The 22,815-nt window shown below is 49.7% G+C and overlaps 6 protein-coding genes across 17 annotated transcripts; 4 read left to right on the forward strand and 2 right to left on the reverse strand.

Annotated features, from left to right (window-relative positions):
* The first annotated feature begins 96 nt into the window (after positions 1-96).
* On the forward strand, positions 97-5,658 carry FOIG_02831 (CMGC/GSK protein kinase). Of its 11 annotated transcripts, none has more exons than XM_031200264.1 (8): positions 97-382; positions 687-1,694; positions 2,700-3,123; positions 3,204-3,376; positions 3,435-3,518; positions 3,573-3,921; positions 3,972-4,370; positions 4,426-5,601. In XM_031200264.1, exons 3-8 carry the CDS (start codon positions 3,078-3,080, stop codon positions 4,557-4,559), a joined length of 1,185 nt encoding a protein of 394 aa, XP_031070031.1. In that variant the 5' UTR covers positions 97-382; positions 687-1,694; positions 2,700-3,077; the 3' UTR covers positions 4,560-5,601. The 11 variants fall into 11 exon arrangements, with proteins under 11 accessions (XP_031070031.1, XP_031070032.1, XP_031070029.1 ...); XM_031200265.1 differs by having other exon boundaries at positions 2,767-3,123; XM_031200262.1 differs by having other exon boundaries at positions 97-1,694; positions 4,426-5,614.
* A 180-nt stretch (positions 5,659-5,838) lies between these two features.
* Positions 5,839-8,929, forward strand: FOIG_02832 (uncharacterized protein). The gene is made up of 4 exons (XM_031200270.1): positions 5,839-6,129; positions 6,216-6,691; positions 6,741-7,821; positions 7,872-8,929. Exons 1-4 carry the CDS (start codon positions 6,078-6,080, stop codon positions 8,651-8,653), a joined length of 2,391 nt encoding a protein of 796 aa, XP_031070038.1. The 5' UTR covers positions 5,839-6,077; the 3' UTR covers positions 8,654-8,929.
* On the reverse strand, positions 8,840-11,965 carry FOIG_02833 (uncharacterized protein). Of its 2 annotated transcripts, XM_031200272.1 has the most exons (5): positions 11,425-11,965; positions 11,089-11,369; positions 10,870-11,025; positions 9,566-10,815; positions 8,840-9,279 (listed from the first exon to the last, which is right to left on the reverse strand). In XM_031200272.1, the coding sequence occupies exons 1-5, from the start codon at positions 11,681-11,683 to the stop codon at positions 9,168-9,170; spliced, it is 2,058 nt and encodes a 685-aa protein (XP_031070040.1). In that variant the 5' UTR covers positions 11,684-11,965; the 3' UTR covers positions 8,840-9,167. The 2 variants fall into 2 exon arrangements, with proteins under 2 accessions (XP_031070040.1, XP_031070039.1); XM_031200271.1 differs by having other exon boundaries at positions 8,861-10,815; positions 11,425-11,963.
* A 477-nt stretch (positions 11,966-12,442) lies between these two features.
* On the forward strand, positions 12,443-14,644 carry FOIG_02834 (tRNA pseudouridine55 synthase). Its single transcript, XM_031200273.1, has 2 exons — positions 12,443-12,846; positions 12,923-14,644. Exons 1-2 carry the CDS (start codon positions 12,591-12,593, stop codon positions 14,359-14,361), a joined length of 1,695 nt encoding a protein of 564 aa, XP_031070041.1. The 5' UTR covers positions 12,443-12,590; the 3' UTR covers positions 14,362-14,644.
* A 174-nt stretch (positions 14,645-14,818) lies between these two features.
* Positions 14,819-22,480, reverse strand: FOIG_02835 (ATPase). Its single transcript, XM_031200274.1, has 3 exons — positions 19,079-22,480; positions 17,315-18,954; positions 14,819-17,264 (listed from the first exon to the last, which is right to left on the reverse strand). Exons 1-3 carry the CDS (start codon positions 19,478-19,480, stop codon positions 14,954-14,956), a joined length of 4,353 nt encoding a protein of 1,450 aa, XP_031070042.1. The 5' UTR covers positions 19,481-22,480; the 3' UTR covers positions 14,819-14,953.
* FOIG_02836 (uncharacterized protein) lies at positions 21,115-22,648 on the forward strand. Its single transcript, XM_031200275.1, has 2 exons — positions 21,115-21,911; positions 21,966-22,648. The coding sequence occupies exons 1-2, from the start codon at positions 21,456-21,458 to the stop codon at positions 22,134-22,136; spliced, it is 627 nt and encodes a 208-aa protein (XP_031070043.1). The 5' UTR covers positions 21,115-21,455; the 3' UTR covers positions 22,137-22,648.
* The last annotated feature ends 167 nt before the right edge of the window (positions 22,649-22,815 follow it).

The following is a 22,815-nucleotide window of genomic DNA, read 5'->3' on the forward strand; positions in this document are numbered from 1 at the left end:
TTATGCCTCCAGACCAGTCTCAAGATGGGCACATGAGCAAGCCCAACACTGCGGGTCTTCCTTGAATGGGCGTCAAATTGCTCACAAGACATTCATGGTTTTTTTTTTTTTCGTACCAATTGAACCCATCTCAACGCCTAGCAGGTGGTATTGATTCCCAAATAATATCAAATTTGTAATCCAGGATGGCTGTCTTAATTCAGCACAACTGTACTTGCCCGATCTTTTGTGCTGCTGGAGCCATTCGCTGGTGACTACTTTCCCCAAAAGTCAATACCATAGCTTCCCATGTCGAAAGCTTACCAGGCCTACTCAATTAACCTGCAGTTACCAACTAACTGGTGATACTCCCTATTCCCCGCCATTTCGCACCCAACCCAAGGTACCTACATGCAATCCCACATAACATCCGTATTCCTCACGACTCAAGGCCCCATGTCCTGAATAGCTTGCATCTTTCGCTTCTCGTGTCTGGAAACTGCAGTGTATCAAGAGACATCCATGTCTGCCTGGCAATGAGACGAATGGCAGAACCTATATTGCTGTCGCTCTCTGCTCCAGCTTTGTTGGTTGACCCCTCACACACCAACAGTATTCCCCCTCTTTCCCAAACCACTTCATTACACGTCTTGCTCAACACAAACAACCGTCTCGGGCTAACGATAGACGTTAATCTTTAACTCTAGAGGTTCTTGTTGACCTTTGCCTCTACCCTTGCCCATGTCGTCACTCTGTATTGATTAAGCAGAAAACGCCCCGCAAGTCCCAGCGAGTTACTCTTTCAAGCACCACCTCGAGCTGCAGCGGTACAGGTGCCTAAGTCGAAGAGTACTATCCGAGATACTGATTTTTGGGTGTCATCTCAGGTTCCTACCCGTCGTTCGCCTAGGTCGGATCCACCCAAGCTCTCCCAGTCAGGTTCCGCAACATTAGACTAGGTCCTCACGCCCAAGCCCCATTCAGAACAGCTCCTCAGCCCAGCAGAGCTCAGCACAATCGCAGAGAAGCTCAGTCCAGCCCAGCTCAGCTCATTTCACTGGACGTCAAGCATTCCTCCTCTGCCATCATATTCCATTATTCTCAACTATCGCCCTTGGCATGCCTCACGGGCTCTCAGACTTCATACTGGCTTGACAATTTCCGTTCTGGGCCACATCGCAAGCCGCATCCGCGTTACGTCTGTCCGCTCGAGCCGCTTCTCAACCTAACTCTTCGCTCGCGCCGCTGCCTTCTGCTGCTGCAGTGCACTCATCCGTTCTTCGACGCTTTCTGCAAACCTTCGTCAAACTCGAAAATCCAGAAACAAGAGCCTCATCGTGTCTACGCTGCCTCATACCATCGTTCGCCGCATTTCAAGTTGACTTGCTTCTTGCCTGCCTGGCCCTGCCACAGTACCTAGCCGCTGCACCACCACATACGCCGCCAAAAGCACAGTACTGCACCGCACCCGATTGCACTCACATGAACACAAGCAACCACCCTGCCTCGTGTCAAGTCGTTCTGATTACGTCTTTCCCTTCTCCAACAAACATCAGAGGCCCTTGTCACTTTGTTCCTTATTAGTCGAAAATCTGACGCATCTCACGATCGCTCAGTGCTAGCAGCCGTAACCAGATCTAGAGGTCACCAGCTCCACGAGTCCCAACTGCGCATCATCGTCATCACTGCCCGTGTCGACTGCATTACGGACTACAGTAAGTACATATCTTTCACGTGAACTACATCACTGGCCCTTCTATTCCTCATGCATCTATTCCCTTTCCTTTTGCTGTATTATACTCCCTCAACATTGGGTTTGCAACAACTTTTCGTCATATTATCCTTGACCTCTGGCTGCATTCTGTCAACGGGCTGTCACGAGTGTGTTCCATCTAGCCAGCACCCCGCCCCGACCCGCCTTGCGCCAGCCTCCATGCCCGCACTCCCCTAGCACCAAGTACACGCCTGGCTATCCATCACTTTGTGCTCAGCGCTTTTTCAAGGTCGCCAAAGCAAAGTGCTTGACTTTCAAACTTGCCAGCGTGAATTGCGGGCTTCTTTCAATCAAGGTCAATGTGACTGCAGCAGCTACTTCACTATTTACCCCTGGCATAAGCCTCAGCAGCCAGTGCAGAAACAGGTGACAGCAGAGAAGAGGGAAAAAAATTCAATCCAAAACCTACCCAAACAAATCCATGCCACTGAATGCATGCGTAGGTAGCATAGCGCATCCTGCCGCACGCATGCACCGCATATTCCTCATCTCAACCTCTTCGCTCTTCTTCCCACTCTGCCTTGCTTCAAAACTTATCAATTTGGACTTGTACCCACGCGCTCAGTCAGCGAAAAGTTGTCCTTGGGATTGGAAAAGAGAGACCTGACCCAACACGGCCTGCCCGTCCCTCACCTGCGTCGCCACCTAAGGCTCTACCTCTCCATTAGTACTCGATCTATCTTTAGGCCCTGTCCCCAGCGTCCTTTTTCCCTCGTTACCAACAGCTTTTTATACCCCGTCTCTTGCCCACTTTCTCGCGCCCACCGTTCCCTTTCCTCCCCTCCCTTCCCCTCTGCCCCGCCCCCCCTCCAGCCTGTCCCGTGCCACCAAAAACACCACCGATTCTCCCCCTCGGTTTTCTCTTTGTTTCCCCAGATACCCTTGGCCTTGCCAATTCTTTGCGCATCGTCCCAGTCACTGTCTCCAGCTCACATACGGTCTATAGTCTATTCCGACAGCCGGTAGACGTTTTACTAGCCATAAATTCACCGGTTGCTAAACTTTGCGTGCAGAATTAACCTCACGAGTCGCCCCTCTGCGCCCGTGCCGATACCCTGTTCGACCGAGACATTACTCGTCCATCGTCATTCAAGTGTCCTGTACTCGTCTCTTGCGCAAATACAGACCTTTGCTAAGAAATCATCGTCGGCCGAGCTTCTGCTTGCGATTCAGCTTCTTTCAATCAGGTCACCAACATAGGCCCGCTCTTTTTGCCCATCACGGCTCCCACTACACAAAGCATTCCTCTTGCATTGAACCGCCCCGGCGACTTTGCCCACTTTGCTTGCATTTTTGCTTCGAATAGGACATACGCATCCAAACAATGTCGGCTCATCGGCCAAACGCTTTCAACAGCCTCCGGATGGGAGGTTAGTATACCAACCCTGCCATTGGGCCTGAACCTTTGTGCCCGGTTTGATAGATGACCGCTTAACTGACACAATTGCAGAGGTGATCCGCGAGAAGGTCCAAGATGGAGTGACTGGAGAAACTCGGGATCTGCAATACACGCAATGCAAGATTGTCGGAAATGGCTCCTTCGGTGTTGTTTTCCAGACCAAGCTGTCCCCATCTGGAGAGGATGCTGCCATCAAGCGAGTCCTTCAGGACAAGCGATTCAAGGTACTAGATACCAACCCAGCTTGTCCGGGCTATTTACTAATTTTTCTCTTTAACACAGAACCGTGAGCTCCAGATCATGCGCATTGTCCGCCACCCCAACATTGTTCAGCTGAAAGCTTTCTATTATTCCAATGGAGAACGTGTATGTGATCTTGCTCATCCAGTTACTTCACCCAATCCGCTAATTCCCTCATAGAAAGATGAGGTTTACTTGAACCTCGTCCAAGAGTTCGTGCCCGAGACCGTCTACCGAGCCTCTCGATTTTTCAACAAGATGAAGACTACTATGCCCATCCTGGAGGTCAAGTTGTACATCTACCAGTTATTCAGAGCCTTGGCATACATCCACTCTCAGGGCATCTGCCACCGAGACATCAAACCTCAGAACCTTCTCCTGGATCCCAACAGCGGCATCCTTAAGCTTTGCGATTTCGGAAGTGCGAAAATTTTGGTCCCTAATGAGCCCAACGTTTCGTACATCTGTTCCCGGTACTACCGTGCACCTGAACTTATCTTTGGTGCGACAAATTATACCACAAAGATCGGTAAGATTGCTGGATGAATACTGATCATACCTCGTTGCTGACTGGTTTAGATGTGTGGTCTACTGGCTGTGTGATGGCTGAACTGATGCTTGGTCAACCTCTCTTCCCTGGCGAGTCCGGCATTGATCAGCTCGTCGAAATTATCAAGGTCCTTGGCACTCCTACTCGAGAACAAATTCGAACCATGAACCCCAACTACATGGAGCACAAGTTCCCCCAGATCAAGCCTCATCCATTTAACAAGGTCTTCCGAAAGGCGGATGCCAATGCTATTGACCTCATCGCCCGCCTCCTTGAGTATACCCCAACCGAGCGACAGTCAGCTATCGATGCTATGGTTCACCCTTTCTTTGACGAGCTTCGGGACCCCAATACAAAGCTTCCTGATTCGCGACACGGCACTGGCCAGCTTCGTGAACTCCCTGCGCTTTTCGATTTCACACGTCATGGTATGATGAGATTCGATAGAGCTCTGCATCAGTAATATAGCTAACAATGATCCAGAACTCTCAATCGCCCCCAGCCTGAACCAAAAGCTTGTTCCAGCACACATTCGACCCGTGCTAGCATCTCAAGGCCTTGATATCGACCACTTCACACCCTTGACGGAGCAGGAGATGATGGCGAAACTCGATTGAGCCGGCCTCGCGTCGAGGCGAAGGGTAGTTTGCATTTGCTTACACCCTTCTCAGGCTCTCCGCGGCTGTGGAAGAGTCCTGCCTCGTCCACTCCCAGTACCGAGCTGAGTAAAAGTGGTTGGGAGCAATGGCCCAGGCTAAGGCCGGGTCAGATGGCGGGCAGGCGCTACATGGTCCTGAAGCTAATAGCGTCGGTCTTTGATACAAGGCACGGTGTATAGGCGTCGAGGGCCAGATGAGAAGGCATGTGTGTTCTGGCGAGCGTTGGAGTCTTTCCCGGCAGGGAGGGGATTGGGCGTTGTGCGTGCCCTTTATATGAACCCGCTCTCAGTTTTGCCTTAAGGCTAGTCACGACGAGGGATAACCCCATTGATGCATATCACAGGGAATTACGTTTTTAGACCACGTTTCGATGCATGAGGATGATCGGTGCTCTTTTTTCATTGTATGCGTCTCAAGGGAGGAACCCAATTATTCGGCTATGGTTGGCTTTGCGAATGGCGATGATGACATTTGTTGAATTCTTCTTTTGGTACCGCGTTATGCCTTTGCCATGGTTGCCCAGAGGGTTCCGACCCTGGGATTGGTTGGAGACGCCTGAGTGATTGAAAAGGTTTGGTCTGGTATGACCTGCGGTGAACATAATCCGGCACCCGATATTGTCCTCGACGCTGCAACGAATTTATCAGTTGAAGCTGGCCATGGACGGCCCTGTGGCATTTTACTCTCGCTTTCCCGCAGACGTGGAGGAGTTTGGCATTATTTGGTCTAGTCGTCAATGGTCCAAGACGATATAAAGAATAAGGGACTGCTTATGAATCACAAATAAAAGGCAGAAGAATGAATGACGTGACGCATTGAAGCACGTGGGGAGCTCAGGGTTTGACGTCTCTGGAAAGCATACAGCTTTTATGTATAGACTTCAAACGCGCAAGTTGACAAAATGCACGTTTTTCTGGTTTCTACGTAGTACTCTTCGAAGATCATTTTGCTTGAGTGATTACCAATATCGAGAATTAAAAGTTGAGTCTTGAGTCTGCTATATTATGTCAAGCTCGAAATCATGTGATAGCCTGTAAATTGGCCGCATGCTTTGTAGCCTCGCAATACCGCCAAAGGGCCTCATTTAATCCGTTATTTGATGATTCTGAATAATACATAGTAATATGACTGCTATGTTGGGAGAAACCTAGGAACGCAAGCAGGCTGAAGTCAGCGGTTGCATATACCTGCCTCAGGCATTCACACTAAGCTCAGGTGTTAGCGTGTTAGCCTCGCGATACTTTTGGCTTCGTACCATAATGCTCCAATCCCACGCTAGTTCATGCACCTCAGGGCAGCTAGGTATTCGAGCCAATATCACTCTACTTAATTCCGTCCCTTAGTGGATGTCCTCCCCCCAAACTTTTAGCAGTGACGCAGCCTCGCATTCGACCTCACAAACTTTTACTTATCATCAGTACGAGCCACCATTAAGATTCGACAAGCAGCTACGTTTTCAAATACGAGAAGCGCATCATGGCCGACTACGATAGACGACCAGGCGGCTACCGCAAGCGAAGATATCGAGGTGTGTTGCACTGAGCTTAAATCGAAGCAAGCTACGCGAAGCTGTCGCGTTCCCTTCAATTCACCTGCTAATATATTGTCACGTAGACGATGACGACCATTACGATCGCCGAAACCAGAGAAGACGAGTTGACTCGGCACCTCTTCCTGTGCGCGTCCGACGGCAGCTTCTCAGCATCGCAGACTCTCCTTTGCGCCGATGGGCTGAAGAAGTTCAATCCATTGCACATATGGTGGCCGAAAATCATGACGACGAAAATCTTCGCAAGACATTTCTCGACTTGGTGACGCAAATTCTGCTCGAGCAGCCTCTCAAGACGCCCTTCGTTGCCGCTGTTGTTCACATCATCAATACCCTGAAGCCCGAGTTCGTTGACGAGATCCTCGCTCGCATTGGGCAAATCACAGCAGACAAGATCGCTCAGGGCGAGTGGCGTGATGTAAAGTTGCTGCTTAAGTTTCTGGCCTGTCTGCAGTCTTTGATGGAAGGGGATGGCCTCTTTCCCATCCTAGAGGAGCTCTTCAGTCGAGCTGCGGACCTCCAAACGGCCAGTTCGGACGACGTGAGTTTAGCGATGTGGCAACCTGAATCTGTTTACTGACTTATGGCAGACTATTGGTACCGAAATTGTCAAGATAATTCTCCTCACCATCCCTTACATCATGGTGTCCGCCCCTGGACAATTTCAGCAAAAGGCCGCGGAGTTGATGGAGAAGACAGACATTATTGCTTCCGAACCTCATGCCCTCCAGGCACTTGTTGATCCTTATCACCCCGAGGGCAAAGAAGAGAGTCCTGGCACGTCACTTAGTGTTTGTATGCTGCTCCAACAGCAGCTCCAGTCTGAAGCAGCCAAGAACTGGGAACTATCATGCTTGCCACGACCTTGGGAGATGCCACTGGAAGATATCGAGGCTCAAGACAAACTCTCGAATGCGCCCAAACACGCGCTTCCCGCTATCGCCATCCCCGCGGCTGTCATTGCAGGGCCTCGACCTCTGTTCCCAGAGATCTACTTTTCAGTCTACTCTCAACAGGAGGTCCCTTCTGTCCCAGCTGTGACTGACATCGCTGCATCCCTTATTCGCGATGGCCTTCTTGACACGATCAACATCTTGGACTTCAACCGTAATGTGACGGCTCGCTATTTGATGGACCTGGATTGCTATTTCGCCGACGGCACTTTTGTTAAGCGTGCCACTCCTTTTGATGAATTGAAGAACTTTCCCGATGGGAAAAATACATGGAAGCCAGAGGATGTTGCTGTCGATACAGTGTTCTCGCAGTTGTTCCAACTGCCCACACCCGAGCGAAAGCTTGTGTACTACCATTCAGTACTCACTGAGGCCTGCAAGTTGGCACCAGCCGCTATTGCCCCTAGTCTTGGTAGGGCTATAAGATATCTCTACCGGAACAGCCCTCAGATGGACCTGGAGCTGAGCTATCGGTTCATGGATTGGTTTTCCCACCATCTCAGTAACTTTGGCTTCACCTGGAAGTGGGCCGAATGGGTTGATGATGCGCAACTGCCGGATGCCCATCCCAGCAAGTGGTTCTTGAAGGGTGCCCTGGATAAGGAGGTGAGACTGAGTTTTGCCCAGAGAATTCAGAAGACCCTCCCTGAACCCTATCTACCCTTGGTAGGCCCTGAGAAAGAGAAAGATGTTCCCGACTTCAAGTTTCAGAATTCTGGTATGTATCAAGTTCTATTGCCCAGCGCAGCTTACTGACAAATGCTTCAGAAACACCGTTCTCTAAAGAGGGCCAGGAAATCGCCAGTCTCCTGAGACGGAAAGCACCAGATGAGGAGTTCCAGCCTCTTTTCGAGAGCATTCAAACCCAAGCTTCAGAACAATCATTGGACCCTATAGTTGCTAGCACAGATGTCTTTATGACCGCCGTTTGCTGGGTTGGTTCCAAGTCGTTAAGCCACGTCCTTGCCTGTATCGACCGGACCAAAGGTCGATTACTTGAAGCCGGTAATTCCTCCGAGGCGGCGCGCGCCCAAATTATCTCTGCCGTCATGAGTTACTGGCACGCACACCCTGGTGTCGCTCTCTCAATCATCGAGAAACTTCTCAACTACTCCATCTTGACCCCCTTTACCGTGGTAGACTGGGCTCTTGTGGCAAGCACGCCAGCAAACGGCACTGATGGCGGTGATAGTCTCACTGAACCTCACATCTTTGAGCTTGTTTTTAATACGATTTTCAAAGTCACGCGTCGCAGCCGTGATGTTGTCGCTGCACCCGAAACCGACGAGACACGCATCAAGGAGATAAAATCGACTCGGGATCTTTTCCGTGCCATGAATGACGCTCTCGTTAGCTGGGCTGGTGGAAGCAAGGATGAGCTGATGGAGGGAGGTGACGGATCAAGCGATCGCGAAGCCATGATCCGACGATGGGGACAACGATGGTTGCGTGTCTTTAAGAGGATGGGTGCCATCGAGGAGGCATTTGTTCTCGAGGTGAGCAAGAATTTGGGTAAAGACAAGATGGCTACGGATGGAGTAGAAAATTAGACGACCGAACTGCAAAGTTTCGAACGTGGAGCGGTAGATATGCGTGTACAGTAGAAACGAACAGGAGCTAAAATGGAGCTTACTCGGAGTGTCATTTCTGAAACTATAGGGTACGGAATTCAGGTAATTTACATAATTTCAAAGGAGATGTTGTTCTTACGACACAGCACCGTTAAGCTATCTATCACGGATTTGATGATCGTTGTTGGGTGACCTGGTATCTCATACACATGTATAAGTGGATTGGTAGCATTGATACATAATTCATGACTTGAGTTGGTTTACAATATCGTGCATTCTAAGCTCACTCATGCAGAAGTATCCGCAAGAGGTGGTTGAGCTTTGTGGCTTGCACCATTCCCAAGATATTGCAATGCTTACATGACCATTGAATACTGGTCTCGTCCTAGGCGACGCTGAGCCATTGCTGGGGGTATCTCCTTTGAAACAAAATACAGGGCTGATGCGAAAAGTATAATCTAGCCCGAGAGCCGTGAAGTGTCGTCTGATATCATTAAACAAGCAGGTTTCGTTTGATGCGCTGGGGTAACACGATTTCGTTGACCATAAGCTGTTCGGCGGACTGGGACTTCTCACCCAGCTTTTTGAGCTTGTCCATTAGGTGACTATTATCAAAATGTCAGTTTATCGATGTTATCCGACACGGGATGGGCGCGCCTTCGGAATCCATCTACAATGGACCTAAAACCGCGCCTCGTCGCAAGAGCAGGAGTCTTGGTTGGAGACGACTCTGGTGTTCGTGGCTGAAGAGAGGGTGCAACAGGGCTGTTCGCAAGTGTTGGAGTTGAGGCTGCCGTAGCAACTTGGTCTACGGGGGGGCTTTGCCATTGCTGGGTAATGCAAGGGGGGTGTAACTCAACGAGAATCAGAAAAGGCGGGAAATAAGCATACTTTACAGGCAAATGACCGCGAGTGGCTTCGGTCCTGGCGAGGTTCACACGATCCATTTGCTGTTCGTGCTCGTTAAAATGGCGTCTGATACGGTCTCGGCAGTTTTGAATATCACCGCCACGAACCACATATCCACAATCCTCTTCTTCACAGACCCATGTCTCGCCAGGGCCACGTGGAACGGTTGTAGGGATGTTGTCTGCCCTTAGAAAAATCTTGACTGGTCCTTCAGATGTTTCTTGAGCATCTTCATCCTCGGACAGACTCATGTGACTGGTATTACCCATAGTCTCTTCCTCGCCAGAAAAGTAGTGAGATCGCTTCAGCTCTGACCCCTCATCCTCAGAATCACTATCAACTTCAGAGTGAGGCCGCTTTTTAGAAGTGGTTGCCAGACGAAGACTGGACTTGATACCAGATGGACGACCTGGCCGCATGAGGCTCTTACCTGCAGGTGAAGAGCGGGGAGGAGTTGAAAACCCTTCATCAAGGTTCCTTGAGGCGGCTCCAGCTTGCGAAGGGGGTGCTGGTTTGCTTGGGTTGTTATTGCTAGATGGTTTACGTCGTATAACGTAGAACGGAAATTCTGATGGTTTAATGGCGACAGGGTTGAATGGCATTTCGGCGAGCTCTTGTAGCCAGGAATAGAATTCGCCATCATACTTATCCTTGTCAAGAACCTGTAAGAGAGCGTGCACATTGTAATGGAGAACTTCCTGGATAGGCACCCTATACGATGGCTTTATATCGCCTTTGTAGGTGGGGAACCTGAAATTTGACCAGAATTTGTTAGCCACAGCTGAGATGTTTAGACGACCGCCCTTGGAGTTGCTGATCTCTACGCGAATCCACTCAAGGGCATCAAGAACGCTCCGGAAAGCATCGTCCTTGGCGTCCACCGAAATAGGTGCCTGGCTCATACGGACACTTGGTATACTAGCTGAGGAATGAACGCTGACTGGCCTTGTTGATCCATCTCTCGAAATTTGTGTAGAGCTGAACAAGTCAACGACACTATTTTCGGGCCTGTGAGTAGCGGACCGCGATCTTGAGTATCGTCGTCGGGGAGGACTGTCCTCAGGCTCAATGATACCTGGGGTTGCGTCGCGAGCTGTCGACGGAGCCGAAGAACCATTGCGAGTTCGGGAGGGCAATATCTGTGAGACAGGGGGGTTGCTGGCCTCAACAGATGGGGATCTCTGGGGCTGCGGAGGGTTGTTCATTCTCTCAAGTTCTTTGTTGTAGAGATCCTGAAAAGATTGATTAGATTCAGTTGCCCGGACGAAAAACAATCTTGTACTCACTTGATGTCTATTTATCAACCATTTGTAGAAAGGGGTCACGAACCACTCGACCTCGCTCTGGTCCTGGATGCATTGAGCAATCAGAAATGAAGCATGATCATCACATCTTGCAATCACTTCCTCGAGCGTTGAACCATCTCCGATACTGGCAGCATACTTGGATAAAGAGTCAGGATCGTTGCATAGCTAAGCAGCTATACCAGGGACCGTGATACGTACCTCATGGAATACCTGGTAGAGTTCCTTCAACGCATCTTTTTTGCTTTTCTTCGCCTTCTTGGGTTTCTTATCCCTGTAAATTGCCATCAATCTATAGTAGAGCCGTATAGCCTCCTGCATCTTTCTGTATATGGGGAGGTATGCTGGCGCAGGGTTTAATTCGAACCATCCACAAGTGCCCAGCATCCATATGACTGGAGAACCGCTGTCAGATTCTCCGATAGAGAATTGGCCGCATTTTCTGACCTCGAAAGGTGTCAAAGAACGGACTTTCATTATAACTGTGACGTACGGTTAGATCTCATTACATCATAATCATGGTGTGGAAGAACCAACGGCGTGCTCTCTGCGACTGCTCCTCAATATGGAGCAATCCGCGGATGATATAGGGACCGCGGGTAGCGACATCGAGGGCGTTTTCAAGAGTGTGACCATCTTTGTTGAGAACGACGGCATCTTTGATCTCGAAGGTCGTATCTGGGTCTACACCACCGGGGTCAAACCGCAGCACCGATTTCTCCTGCTTCCATGATCTTTGACTCTCATCTTCCGTATCGACACTAGAAGTAGACGCCCGGCGGGGGCGCCCGACCATGTTTGCAATATTCAGGCCTCGAGAGCGCTCATCGAAATGGGCGTTAGACGTTGGCTGGTTGTTGATTTGAGAGCGCACGAAACGTTGACAAAATGAAGTTGGCCTCGGTAGGCAGGGAGCAGAGATGTTGATAAATATCAACCTGCGTTGAAAGCACCGGTTGATGGAGTAGCGAGAAGTGATTTGTTCGTGGCAAGAATGGGAGGTGTTGGTGATGTGAAAGTGGTGCAGAAAGATTGCGAATACAGTGAATGTGCAGTGGATGTCGAGAGCTAACTTAGCATTCAGTCGGGCACTTTCCACCAGGCTTACAGAAACGCGGTCGCGCTTCAAATGGCAAGATGGCGGGGCAGACCACTGATAGCCCACTAAAGTTACAGGGGCATTTGTTTTCCAGAGGACCTGCGTGAGCTAGGGAGGGGAGGTAAGAAAGCTTAGAACCTCTATCCAGCAAGACAAAAAGACTCAGGACACTTAGCATGACTTCCCTGAGCCGTTTGGCTTGTTATTTTTGACCTCCTGACTTGAGCCTCCAAGTTTTCTTGCTCCTTGGGGCAAGGTAGAGGTGTTCTTGGGTGCCCCACTAGAACGCGTTTCCTAAAGTGCCTTCGCTCCAATCAAGGATTGCCGATAATGGCTCGTCAGGTTCTAGAGCTGAAATAATTACTCGAGCAGTGTGTGTATTCCCGTTTCGTATTACAAGGAATCGGTGAGGCCTGGAACTTCCAAACGATTATTTTGGATTTAAGGCAATTAAATCTTAAGTGCTCCCCGAACTTACAAATCGCTTGTACAATTGTGCTTAAAGCATTCTCCAAGCTTCTCCTGTTTCTATTGTTCGTATATTTAACATGACTTATTGTAGCTTAGATTACTTTAATTGTTCCAAGTAATTTTTTAGCGGGGAATGCTGCTGATAAGACTTTTTTTTTGCTGCGCCGGAGACAATGAATCGAGCTCTGAGGTCAAAGTAAGTGAGTGGTGCGTTTGGTGGCGGGCGCTGGATCTTCTTAACAAGCTCCACCACGGTCTAAAGTTCAAAACTTTCCATTTCTCCCTTTTCTCCTCTTCTCTTGGCCATATCCAGTCCTTTGGAGAGCTTATGCGACTTCCCCGAAAGACTTTGAAGATGGCAGCGGACAAGGTCCGAGAAGGCGTCTTTGGTAGGTGAATTGCTGACTCTGTTTCGTTGCGAACTTTGCTCTCTCTTTATCATGGTATTAACATGATCGCTTTTAGCCATCAACAAGCCTTGCGGCCAAAGCTCAGCGCAAGTCATTCGCGAATGCCAGCAAGCATTCAATCCCTCTAGCTTCTTCAAACCATTGATCGATTCCGAGGTCGCAAAGCGCATTAGCGAATCCGGCAAAGAGTTCGCCCGTCGCAAGCTCATCAAGAAAGCTTCGCAGGTCAAGATTGGCCATGGAGGAACTTTAGATCCTCTTGCTACGGGTGTTCTTATCTTGGGCATTGGATCCGCCACCAAGTCTCTTCCCCAGTTTCTGGAATGCACTAAGACGTACGAGACCATTGTTGTATTTGGCGCCGCGACCGATACCTACGATCGAGTAGGTCGCATTCTGACCAAGCGGCCATATGAGCATATCACTCGTGAAAAAGTCGAGAAGGAACTCGAAACGTTCAGGGGCCGTCAGATGCAGATCCCGCCCCTATACTCTGCGTTGAAGATGAACGGGAAACCTCTGTATGAGTATGCACGTGAAGGCAAGCCCATCCCGCGACAGATCGAGGGTCGAGAAGTCGAGGTTAAGGATATCGAGCTGGTGGAATGGTACGAGCCTGGGAAGCACAATCACCGATGGCCAACCGAGGAAGCTGAGGCTGCAGAGCGCAACCTGGCGGAGCAGGTCTGGAGGGTTAAGAAGCAACAGGAGACCAACAAGAAGTTGAGCCCGGAGGAGAAGCAACAGGACGATAAAGCGATAGCGGCGCACGAATCGTTCAAGCGCAGCTTTGAGGAGCGCCAGGATGCGCTTATCAAGGATGCACCATCGAAGCGATCACGGAAGTCCAAAGAGCCTCCCATGATGTCTGGCGCTCTTGGACAGCTACCACAGCCGACATACTCTAATAAGGGGTCGAACCTGGTTCCCGAGTCGCCCGACACAAGCACACCCCCCCCGTGGAGTGACCAAGGACCTCCCGCCGTGAAGGTGCGGTTAACTGTAACATCTGGATTCTACGTCAGGAGCTTCTGCCATGATCTAGGGGCCAAGCTGGATTCAGCTGCCCTTATGGCAGAGCTCGCTCGAACACGCCAGAGCGATTTCGAAGTCGGGAACGACAACTGTCTCGAATATGAAGATCTGGCCAAGGGTGAAGAGGTTTGGGGGCCTCAAGTCGCTCGTATGCTCGAGAGTTGGAGCCAGAACAAGCCACAACCCCCCGCTGGTAACAAGTCGAATAAGAAGAAAAACGAGGCGAAGGGCAATGGCTCACCTAAATGGAAACAAGACAAGCAACAAAGCCACAACAAGGGAGAAAAGCGAAGACGATCGAATTCTCCAAACGAGACAGAATCGCCGCCTCGAAAGGCGATAGCTCTTGAGTCCCAGGAGGACTCCAAGCCTGTGAAGGAACCCAAGTCAGAGACGCCAAAGTCCGAAACTGCAAATCGGTCTGAGGATGAGAAGTCATGGAACGGCATTGAGGACTGAGCTGTGGGATGTTGCTCGTTGCAAGAAGTACATATAGCCAGGCCAGCTGACGTCACGAGATGGCGTTTCTGAGTTAAATGGCAAAGCCTATAAAAGAGTGGCTAGACTAGAAGATTTCTAAAGCGTCATATGTTATGCCAGGCGTTCCGCGTTTTGCGAGCTACGAAGAATATATACTTTTATATGTATCAAGAGCAGTCTTAAGTGCACCGTTTTGTCAAGGAGCGCTCGGGTTCCAACAGTGTCCTCATCTCCCGACTTTCAGACGATCTGGGCAGGCCCATCAAGTGCTTTGCATGTTATCCTAAATGTTCCTATGTGCAATTAGGTGTCAAAGCTCCGACATGCCTTGCAGTATCTCACTTAGGACACACGGAGCTTACCTACATTCTATGAGTCTAAGCAGAGTAATTACGAGTTTGGAAATTAAGCACATAATACATACAAATCCACAGCATATGGAAATAACTGGACTCTGATCTATAAACTGAGCTGCCGCATCTTTCGGGGTCATTGGACTTTTCGTATATGATTGACTGTATTAAATCTATATGCTTGAACACCATTTTCATGGTCATGTGCTATCAGCATCTCACTGTTGACTGCTCTCTCCTGTCACCACACCCATCTCTTCTTTTGCACCATGTATATCTTCGACCCTGATACCACTGCGATCACACATGCTGCGAAAGATACCGCCTCTTTTCCACAGTTCCATCGGTGTATCCAGCTCAGCGATACGCCCTGCATCCATGACACAGATACGATCGTAGCCAATGATGGTTCGCAGTCGATGAGCGATGCACAGAAGCGTTTTGCCGCGGAAACCAACTGCCATGGTAGCCTGGATCTTATCGTCTGTCTCCATATCCACCGAGGAAGTGGCTTCATCGCAAACGATGATCTGGGCGCCTCGGACAAGAGCTCGCGCGAGTGCCATGAGCTGTCTTTGGCCGAGCGAGAAGTTGAGGCCGTCTTCCTCGACAGGGGTGTCTAGATGTATACGTGAGGGATCGTTTGTACGGCGTGCTTCTTCGGGCGACGCAGCGTTGGCAGGAACAAGATCTGCTTGGCGGAGAGCAGACCAGAGTGCGAGATCAGTATGTTCATGGAAAGGATCGAGGTTGCTGCGGACAGTCCCTCGGAAGAGAGTGGGATCCTGTGGGATAATCGCGAGTCGGGATCGGAGATCGTGAAGTCCAAGGGTGGAAATATCGAGGCCATCGATGGTAATCTTGCCACCAGAGATCTCAACCAGACGGAACAAAGTGCTCATGATAGAACTCTTTCCAGCACCAGTACGCCCAACGATACCAATGCGCTCGCCGCCCTTGACATGCATCGTCAATCCTGAAAGGACAAGTGGGAGACCAGCACGATATCGCATCTCGACATTATCGAAGACAATCTCACCCTTCTCGGGCCACGTTTTCCGAACTTCGACGGTATGTGAAGGAGCCTCCTCCTCAAGTTCAGTACCATAGTAGTAAAGTCTCTCCACGGCATTCATAGCATTCTCGACTTCAGCAAGTTGACGGACAGAAAATTGCATCATGCCAACAATCGAGAGGATGTAACTCAGAACAAGGCCACCAGTGGAAGGATTGATCGAGAAACGGGACGTAACAACAAGGATGGCTGTCACAAAGACAAGAAGTACACCGATAAGATCGATTCGCATTGAGAGCCATCGCTGATTAGCGAAGGTAATGTAGTAAGCGCCGTTCATGTTGTCGATAGATTCACGTAGTTCATTAACGAAGCGATCCTGCAGCCCGTAGGCTCGAATCGACGCGACACCTGTGAGGCCCTCGCCAAACTTAGCAAAGACGTGCGATCTGAGGACGGATTCGAAACGCTTGACCTCTCGTGCCGAAGCACGGTAGTACATCGCTGCTGTGACGAATGCAATGTACAGAGGGACCAAGGCGATCACAAAATAGTAGTAGAACGCAATGATGAGGATGAACACAGATGTGATCATACCCACGGTCAACAAAAACATGCGGAGTGCGTCCGAAAGATTGTTGTCCATAACATCAACGTCCCGTGAAAAGCGGTTCGTGATGCGCCCAAGTGGTGTCGTATCAAAGAAGGACATAGGTGCGCGAAGGACGCGAGTTACAGCGATTCTAAGCATGACTTTACTCGATTTCGTTCCCAAAATGGACAAGACCACAGAGAAGGCGAACATGAGGAGAGCCTGCACAACGCCAAGTGCTGCGTAGATCGCGATGTAGACACCCGTAGAGAGGTTGAACTTGTTTGAAGTCCAATATGACAACCAAAGGCTTGTCACGATATTGGCTCCCTGAGAGACAATAAGGAGGAATAGCACCAACGGAGCGTTCAAAATGGAACCAGATGCCCTGACGTAGGCAGCATAGACAGACCACGAGACACTCGAACTGGCCTTTTCTTCTTGGGTCATCAAGGCAGCTCCCTTCTTCTTTTTCTTCTTTTTCTCGTCCGCCGTGGGTTGCTCGCCATCGTCGGGTTTCTTGGCTTCTTCTCGCTTTTCCTCAACAGCAGTTGTCTCCATAAGAGACTGGAACCCTTTATGGTCCTTCATAAGGTTCTCGAACGTATCGACGGCTTGAATCTTGCCGTTCTCCATCCAAATGATGCGATCACAGCGGCTGAGTACCCAGAGCTGGTGGGTGGCTAGGATGCGACACTTATCCTTGAGGAGGCCAAGAATGGCATTATCGAAGATATGACGGCCAACATGAGCGTCAACAGCGCTGAGGGGGTCGTCCATAAGAACGATATCGGCGTCGAAGTAGATGGCTCGAGCGATATTGAGACGCTGCTTCTGACCTCCAGAGATGGTAATACCACGCTCACCGATTTCCGTCATATCGCCATTGGGAAGCATATCGAGATCTGCCTGGAGCGCGCAGCTAGAAAGTATGTTAGCGATAATTGAAGCGAGACAACGGAGGGAACTTACGCTTGAATGACCTCTTTGTACCAATTCTTGTCCATATCTTTACCAAATATGATGTTGTTCTTGAGAGTGGTGTTCTGAATCCAAGCATATTGAGGACAGAAGGCTCTGGATGCGCCGAAGGTAACGTGGCCATCTGTCTTCCTCATGTCGCCAGCAAGTGCAGACAGTAGAGAACTCTTCCCACTACCGACTGATCCGATGACAGCAACAAGCTCGTTCCTCTTTACACCAAAGCTGAGATCTTGAAGCTTGAAAGGCTCTCGCTCCTCGACCAAAGTGCTTGTGTCATCACCTGAAGGTTCGTGTTGAGGAGTTTGGACCTGGCTGTGCTTCTTGTCCTTCTCGCTCTTCTCAGACTCTTCCTTGTGGGACTTTTCCCAAGTAAAAGAGGCGCCTTCCAGTCGAATCGCATCATCACCTGTGGTGTCAATTGTCATATCTTCGACCATCTCTTCCTGAAGCAGAAACTCTTGAATTCGCTGAACAGAGCCCCACGCATCAATTACCTGACCCAGAACCATCGGCAACAAATTCAGAGGAATTCTGAGACCGTTGAACAAAGCCAGTGAGGAGAAGACCTCGGCAGCCGTAAGACCGCTATGCGTGAGGGAGTAGCAGATGAAGGACAGCATGGAGGCGAAGATGGGGAGTGACATGCTAACGGCATTGAGTGCGTTTCTAATAGCAAGCAAGATCTGAATGGCGTGGATTTCTTTATTTCTGAAATCACCGAGACGTTCGAGGAAAGCCTTCTCCCATCCAAAAAACTTGACAAAGCGGACTGACTGCAAGATTTCCTGGGTAAGAGACACACGTTGATCGGTAATTTGATTGATCGCTCGTCGCCGGTGAAACAAACTTCGAATAGCCTTCGTCAAGAACGGCATTCCAATAACAAGCAAACCGTAACCAGCCAGGGCGCTGTAGGTGATATTGACGAGCAGGAGTGCTAAAGTGAGGAGACATAAAATAGGAGACGTCCATACCATATGGAAGAGGGCAGATGCCTGATCGACACGATACGTGTCAACACTCTGCAGAGCAGTGATACGACCGTTTCCCCAGCCTGTACCATCTGACGCATCCGGCTTCGCCTTTTTGGCTTTCTTGGCCTTCTTCTTATCTTCAGCATCGTCTTTTGCACCAGGTGCGTTGCTCTGCAAAGCACCCTCAGCTTTGGCGCGGCCTGAAATGACCAGCGACTTTTCGTAGATAAGTCCAATCAAAACTCCTCTGCTCTGACCGCCAACTGTCATGCCTCGGTAGATGTAGTGGTTCGTTCCCAGACTCTGGGTGATTTGCATCAGTGTGATGCCAAAGGCCAGCCCAATACCCTTACCAAGATGGGGCGGAGGCCCACCAGTCTTGTTCGCTACATAGGCGTCGGCAGCGAATTGAATTAGGTATCGAAGGGTGAATGGACTTATGACTTGAATGATGCTGGTGTAGAGGGCACATGCGCCTCCCGTCCAAAACTCACCCTTAAAAGTCTCGTGCATAGCCCAGAATAGGGGGTGCTTGTCACCTCTTTCAACCCGTTTCTGGAACGATGCTTTCATTTGCAGAGTCAGTGGCTCCACGGCTCTGTCCGGATTGACAGTCCAGATGTCATTCTCTTCCAGGGGTCTTCGGTAGCCAGCCTATTGATATCATCGAGTCAGCAAAAGCGTTGTAAGACGGGCCGCGCCGCATATCAGAAATTGGTGGCTTGCAGATCTGCAATATAACCAGCGAGATAGAATTTGAGAAAGTGCTAAAACTCACATGCATCAACGGCCCCATCCATTGGAATGTTAACTTGCTGAGGAAGCCAGCATCATGTTCCCTGCTCTGCACTGGCTTTTCAGGAACTGGAGGTGGCGAGCCCCAGCGGAGAGGATTCAATTTCTTATGCCATGGCTTCTTCTGTTGAGCTTGAGTTCCTGATGTTGTCGGTGTAATTGCTGAAGCTTCAGTCGCGCCAGTCTTGATTTCCTCGAGATCTGCAATCCTTGATTCATCTTTCTCACTGATTTCATCAATTTTCTCGCTTCTTTCGGCGTCCTTTTCTCCAAACTCCCTTATCTTGTCCTCATCTGAGTCGCTGGACTTTTCGAAATTTGTTGGGGAGAGAGAAGCTGCTTGGGTATTAGAGGGCTGAAGCTCCTTGTCCACAGGATCAGGCATATTTGCGTTGTATCAATCTCGTATATCCTGTGAATGTTGGATAACAGATATGGGTTGTGGAATAACTCTGAGGCTAGCCACTAAAGCCTATATCGAATGATACCCAGAGACAGTCTCACAAGCAATATCAACTTTGTACAAGGCCGCCGTGAGACCAATGACACTATGAGGAGTGAAAGGCGACGGAATTGAGCCGGAAACAATAGACTTTCGTCTCTGAGATCGCAATACAACCTCGCAATGGGTTGCCAAGAAACAAAAACGATCGATGGACGGCCCACAGGTCGATCTTGGCGTGATGAAATGAGAAAAGACACAAGAGATAGATGGGAATTTAAGACGAAGGGAAAGGAAATAAAGGCGAATTAGAAAAGTAATAGAATCTCGTCAAAATGACAGTAGCAAGTAGATTCCGTCTACAGGGGGGTGTGTGAGTGGGTTGGGTGTGGCTGCATCGGCTGTATGGTCGATGAAGAGAGCAAACAAAGGACCCAATGGATTACAAAGCACTGTAAAATCATCCCTTTACTAGAGACCTTTTGAACCGACTCTCAACAGATTCGGATTACGGCAATAAACCTGGGTGCCTACCACGCGGAGATAGCGCCAAGGGGGGCCGGTGCCTGTGACGTGAAGGATGGATTCGTTACAGTTTCGATGACGGCTATGAGAGTCTCATGATGGAATAACAAGCAATGAGTCACCGGATTGACTCTGACAACTCTGTAAATGGTGGTTGTAACAACAGAGAAGACACAAAGCGACTGAACGGAAACAGAGACCTGGGCCGAAAGTGGCTCGGTTCGTCGAGAATAACATCATGATGGATGCTCTTCGGCTCGGCCTCTCGCTCTGGAACTCGTGCAGTTTCCACGTATACTAGGTAAGCTCTGACCAGCAAAACATCCTTTTAGGATCTTTGAACGAAAACGAAGTGCCTCTCATTAGCCAGTTTTTGCCAAGGGGTGTGGGCGTGGGTGTGGAGATCCCGCGCGGAACCACCTCCTCCACTATTTGCACTAGAAGCCATTCCTCGAACTCCAGGAGGCACCATACATCTGCGTTTTATAGATTTTAGGACGTGCCATTGTGCCAAGTTACCTGGGTTGGCAACTGTTGCTGGGAGATGTTGCCAGTTCAGCCCGTTTAAACGGGCGTAATACGCATCGTACAAGCTGAGGTTGTCGAGCACTGGCGGTTGAACAAGTCGAATGCTACAAGCTGAATCCTTCGACTTTGGTTGCTCAGCGCGGTCGATGAACGGTAAACACGTTGTGACTGTACCCAAAACTATGGCTAGAATCTAGACCAACTCATTCGAGACGAGTTGACAACCGACTTAGGACCAGAGTCTTTGGGGAGTCTGGGCAGTCACTCAGCATAACCTCCTTGTCATGCCATGCACAACATAACGGCTCTTTGGTCTGGTGACCTCGAATCCGAGGTATGGTAGCTCAGCATTTGCCTTGTCCTGCTTCCATGACAAAGCCTATCTCTCCATGCCCAAAAGACCTTACCGCTTCCCCGCCCATGCATCTCTTAGTAGCCGGACTACTGCATTGCATCGTGTAAGCGAGGAGGAACATAAAGATCCGATAGACTCGTCGTCGAATAGTGTTCTTGCATGAAAGCTCGGCTCCGATTCGGCGGACTCAGTTATGTGTAGGACGGAGTTAGTCGGCAGGGACTTAAGCACCACTTTGGCGCTTACATAACACACAAGCTCCAATGTCGGCCCCGCAATTGAAAGCCGTCCCGATGGATGGGAGAATTTCAGCAAAGTCTGGATACAATGAGACTGCATTACTGCAAGGCTGAATTGAGCTTTCGTCATCCAAAACCCAACTCCGATATTCCGCAAAGATTGAGCTGACGACTTCCGGTGAATAAGCATATTCACCCACGCGGGAGCTGAATAAAGCAAAGCCTTCACACCCTTCACCGCAAGCTCACCTAAGCACCTAAATCGAAGGTTATGGCTGTCGACGACATTCCCTCCGTTGCCCTGCCCGGCAATGTCCTAGGCCCGGTCACCAAATTTGCGCCCGGGGCCGGTACACATGTTTACGAAGGCAATGTTGTTTCTTCTCTGCTTGGCCGAGTCACCGTGACACCCCCGACAAAGAACCCCGGCCCTCAAAAGCGTCTCAACAAGATCACTGCACCTACGACAGAGGAGCTTGCTACTATTTCCGTTTCCCGCCATGGCCGCAAGCGCGAGATACTGCCCGACGTCGAGAATATTGTCCTCGCGCGTGTCCTGCGCCTGATGCCAAAGCAAGCCATTGTGGTGATTCAGCAAGTTGGCGACACAGTTTTGCAGACAGAGTGGCAGGGTGTGATCAGAGTGCAAGACGTGAGGGCAACAGAAAAGGATAAGGTTAAGATTTACGAGTCCTTTAAGCCTGGCGACATCGTCCGCGCGCAAGTGGTGAGTTTCCCTACTCCTTCGTATAGGGTGGTGGTGTTGACATATTCGTGCTAGATTTCTCTCGGAGACCAGGCCAACTACTACCTATCGACGGCTTCAAACGAGCTGGGCGTTGTTATGGCTACGAGTGAGGCGGGTAATGATATGGTCCCTATCAGTTGGAAAGAATACAGAGATCCCGAAACAGGCATTTGCGAGCCTCGAAAGGTTGCAAAGCCAAGCTGAGCTTGCAGTTTTGTTTGAGAGCTGCCCTGATACAACAAGGACACCCGACATCGCTTGTCTCAGAATAATCTGGCTAGGAGGCCTGTCCGCCGTGGAACAAGAGCACACACAAACTCTATATTCTACAGGAAACAAGGCACTCGTTCGTCATTGTAGCCACAGGATTCCATTCATACTATGGCTTTCAGTCGTCATCTCATGACGCGAGGCTTCTCGCATAAATGCCAATTCGTCTGGCTGGACTCGTTGCTCAAATCCGATAAAACAGACGGGACTCGAAGAAGAATCCACAATGACGAGAATTGAGCCCAGGACCGCCGGACGATAATGAGTTGGGCCTGCCCTAGAATCAACTTAGAAACTTGATCTAAAGCTCATACCACCTGAGAAGCGCGTTCCCAGAGTTATTGCATGCGATGTAACATGATCAGATATGGTGACGTGACGTGACCCTGTTTATTCATTCCAACAGCAATTTGTTACGAGATTGAGTCATGCAATGTCGTTTGTTGTTCTTTAACACTTGATTGTCTATGTCTTTGCTCCATTAGTGGAACAAATGACTACCTAAACAAAGCAGATAGGTAAATCAACTGCCTGGTCTTGGTACGTGAAGAAATCAACGTAAATAACATCAACTCGCAATGTCTCGATTAACTACTGTAACATGCGTTGGGAT

Source organism: Fusarium odoratissimum (genome assembly GCF_000260195.1).
Source record: "Fusarium odoratissimum NRRL 54006 unplaced genomic scaffold supercont1.3, whole genome shotgun sequence".
Taxonomy (NCBI): domain Eukaryota; kingdom Fungi; phylum Ascomycota; class Sordariomycetes; order Hypocreales; family Nectriaceae; genus Fusarium; species Fusarium odoratissimum.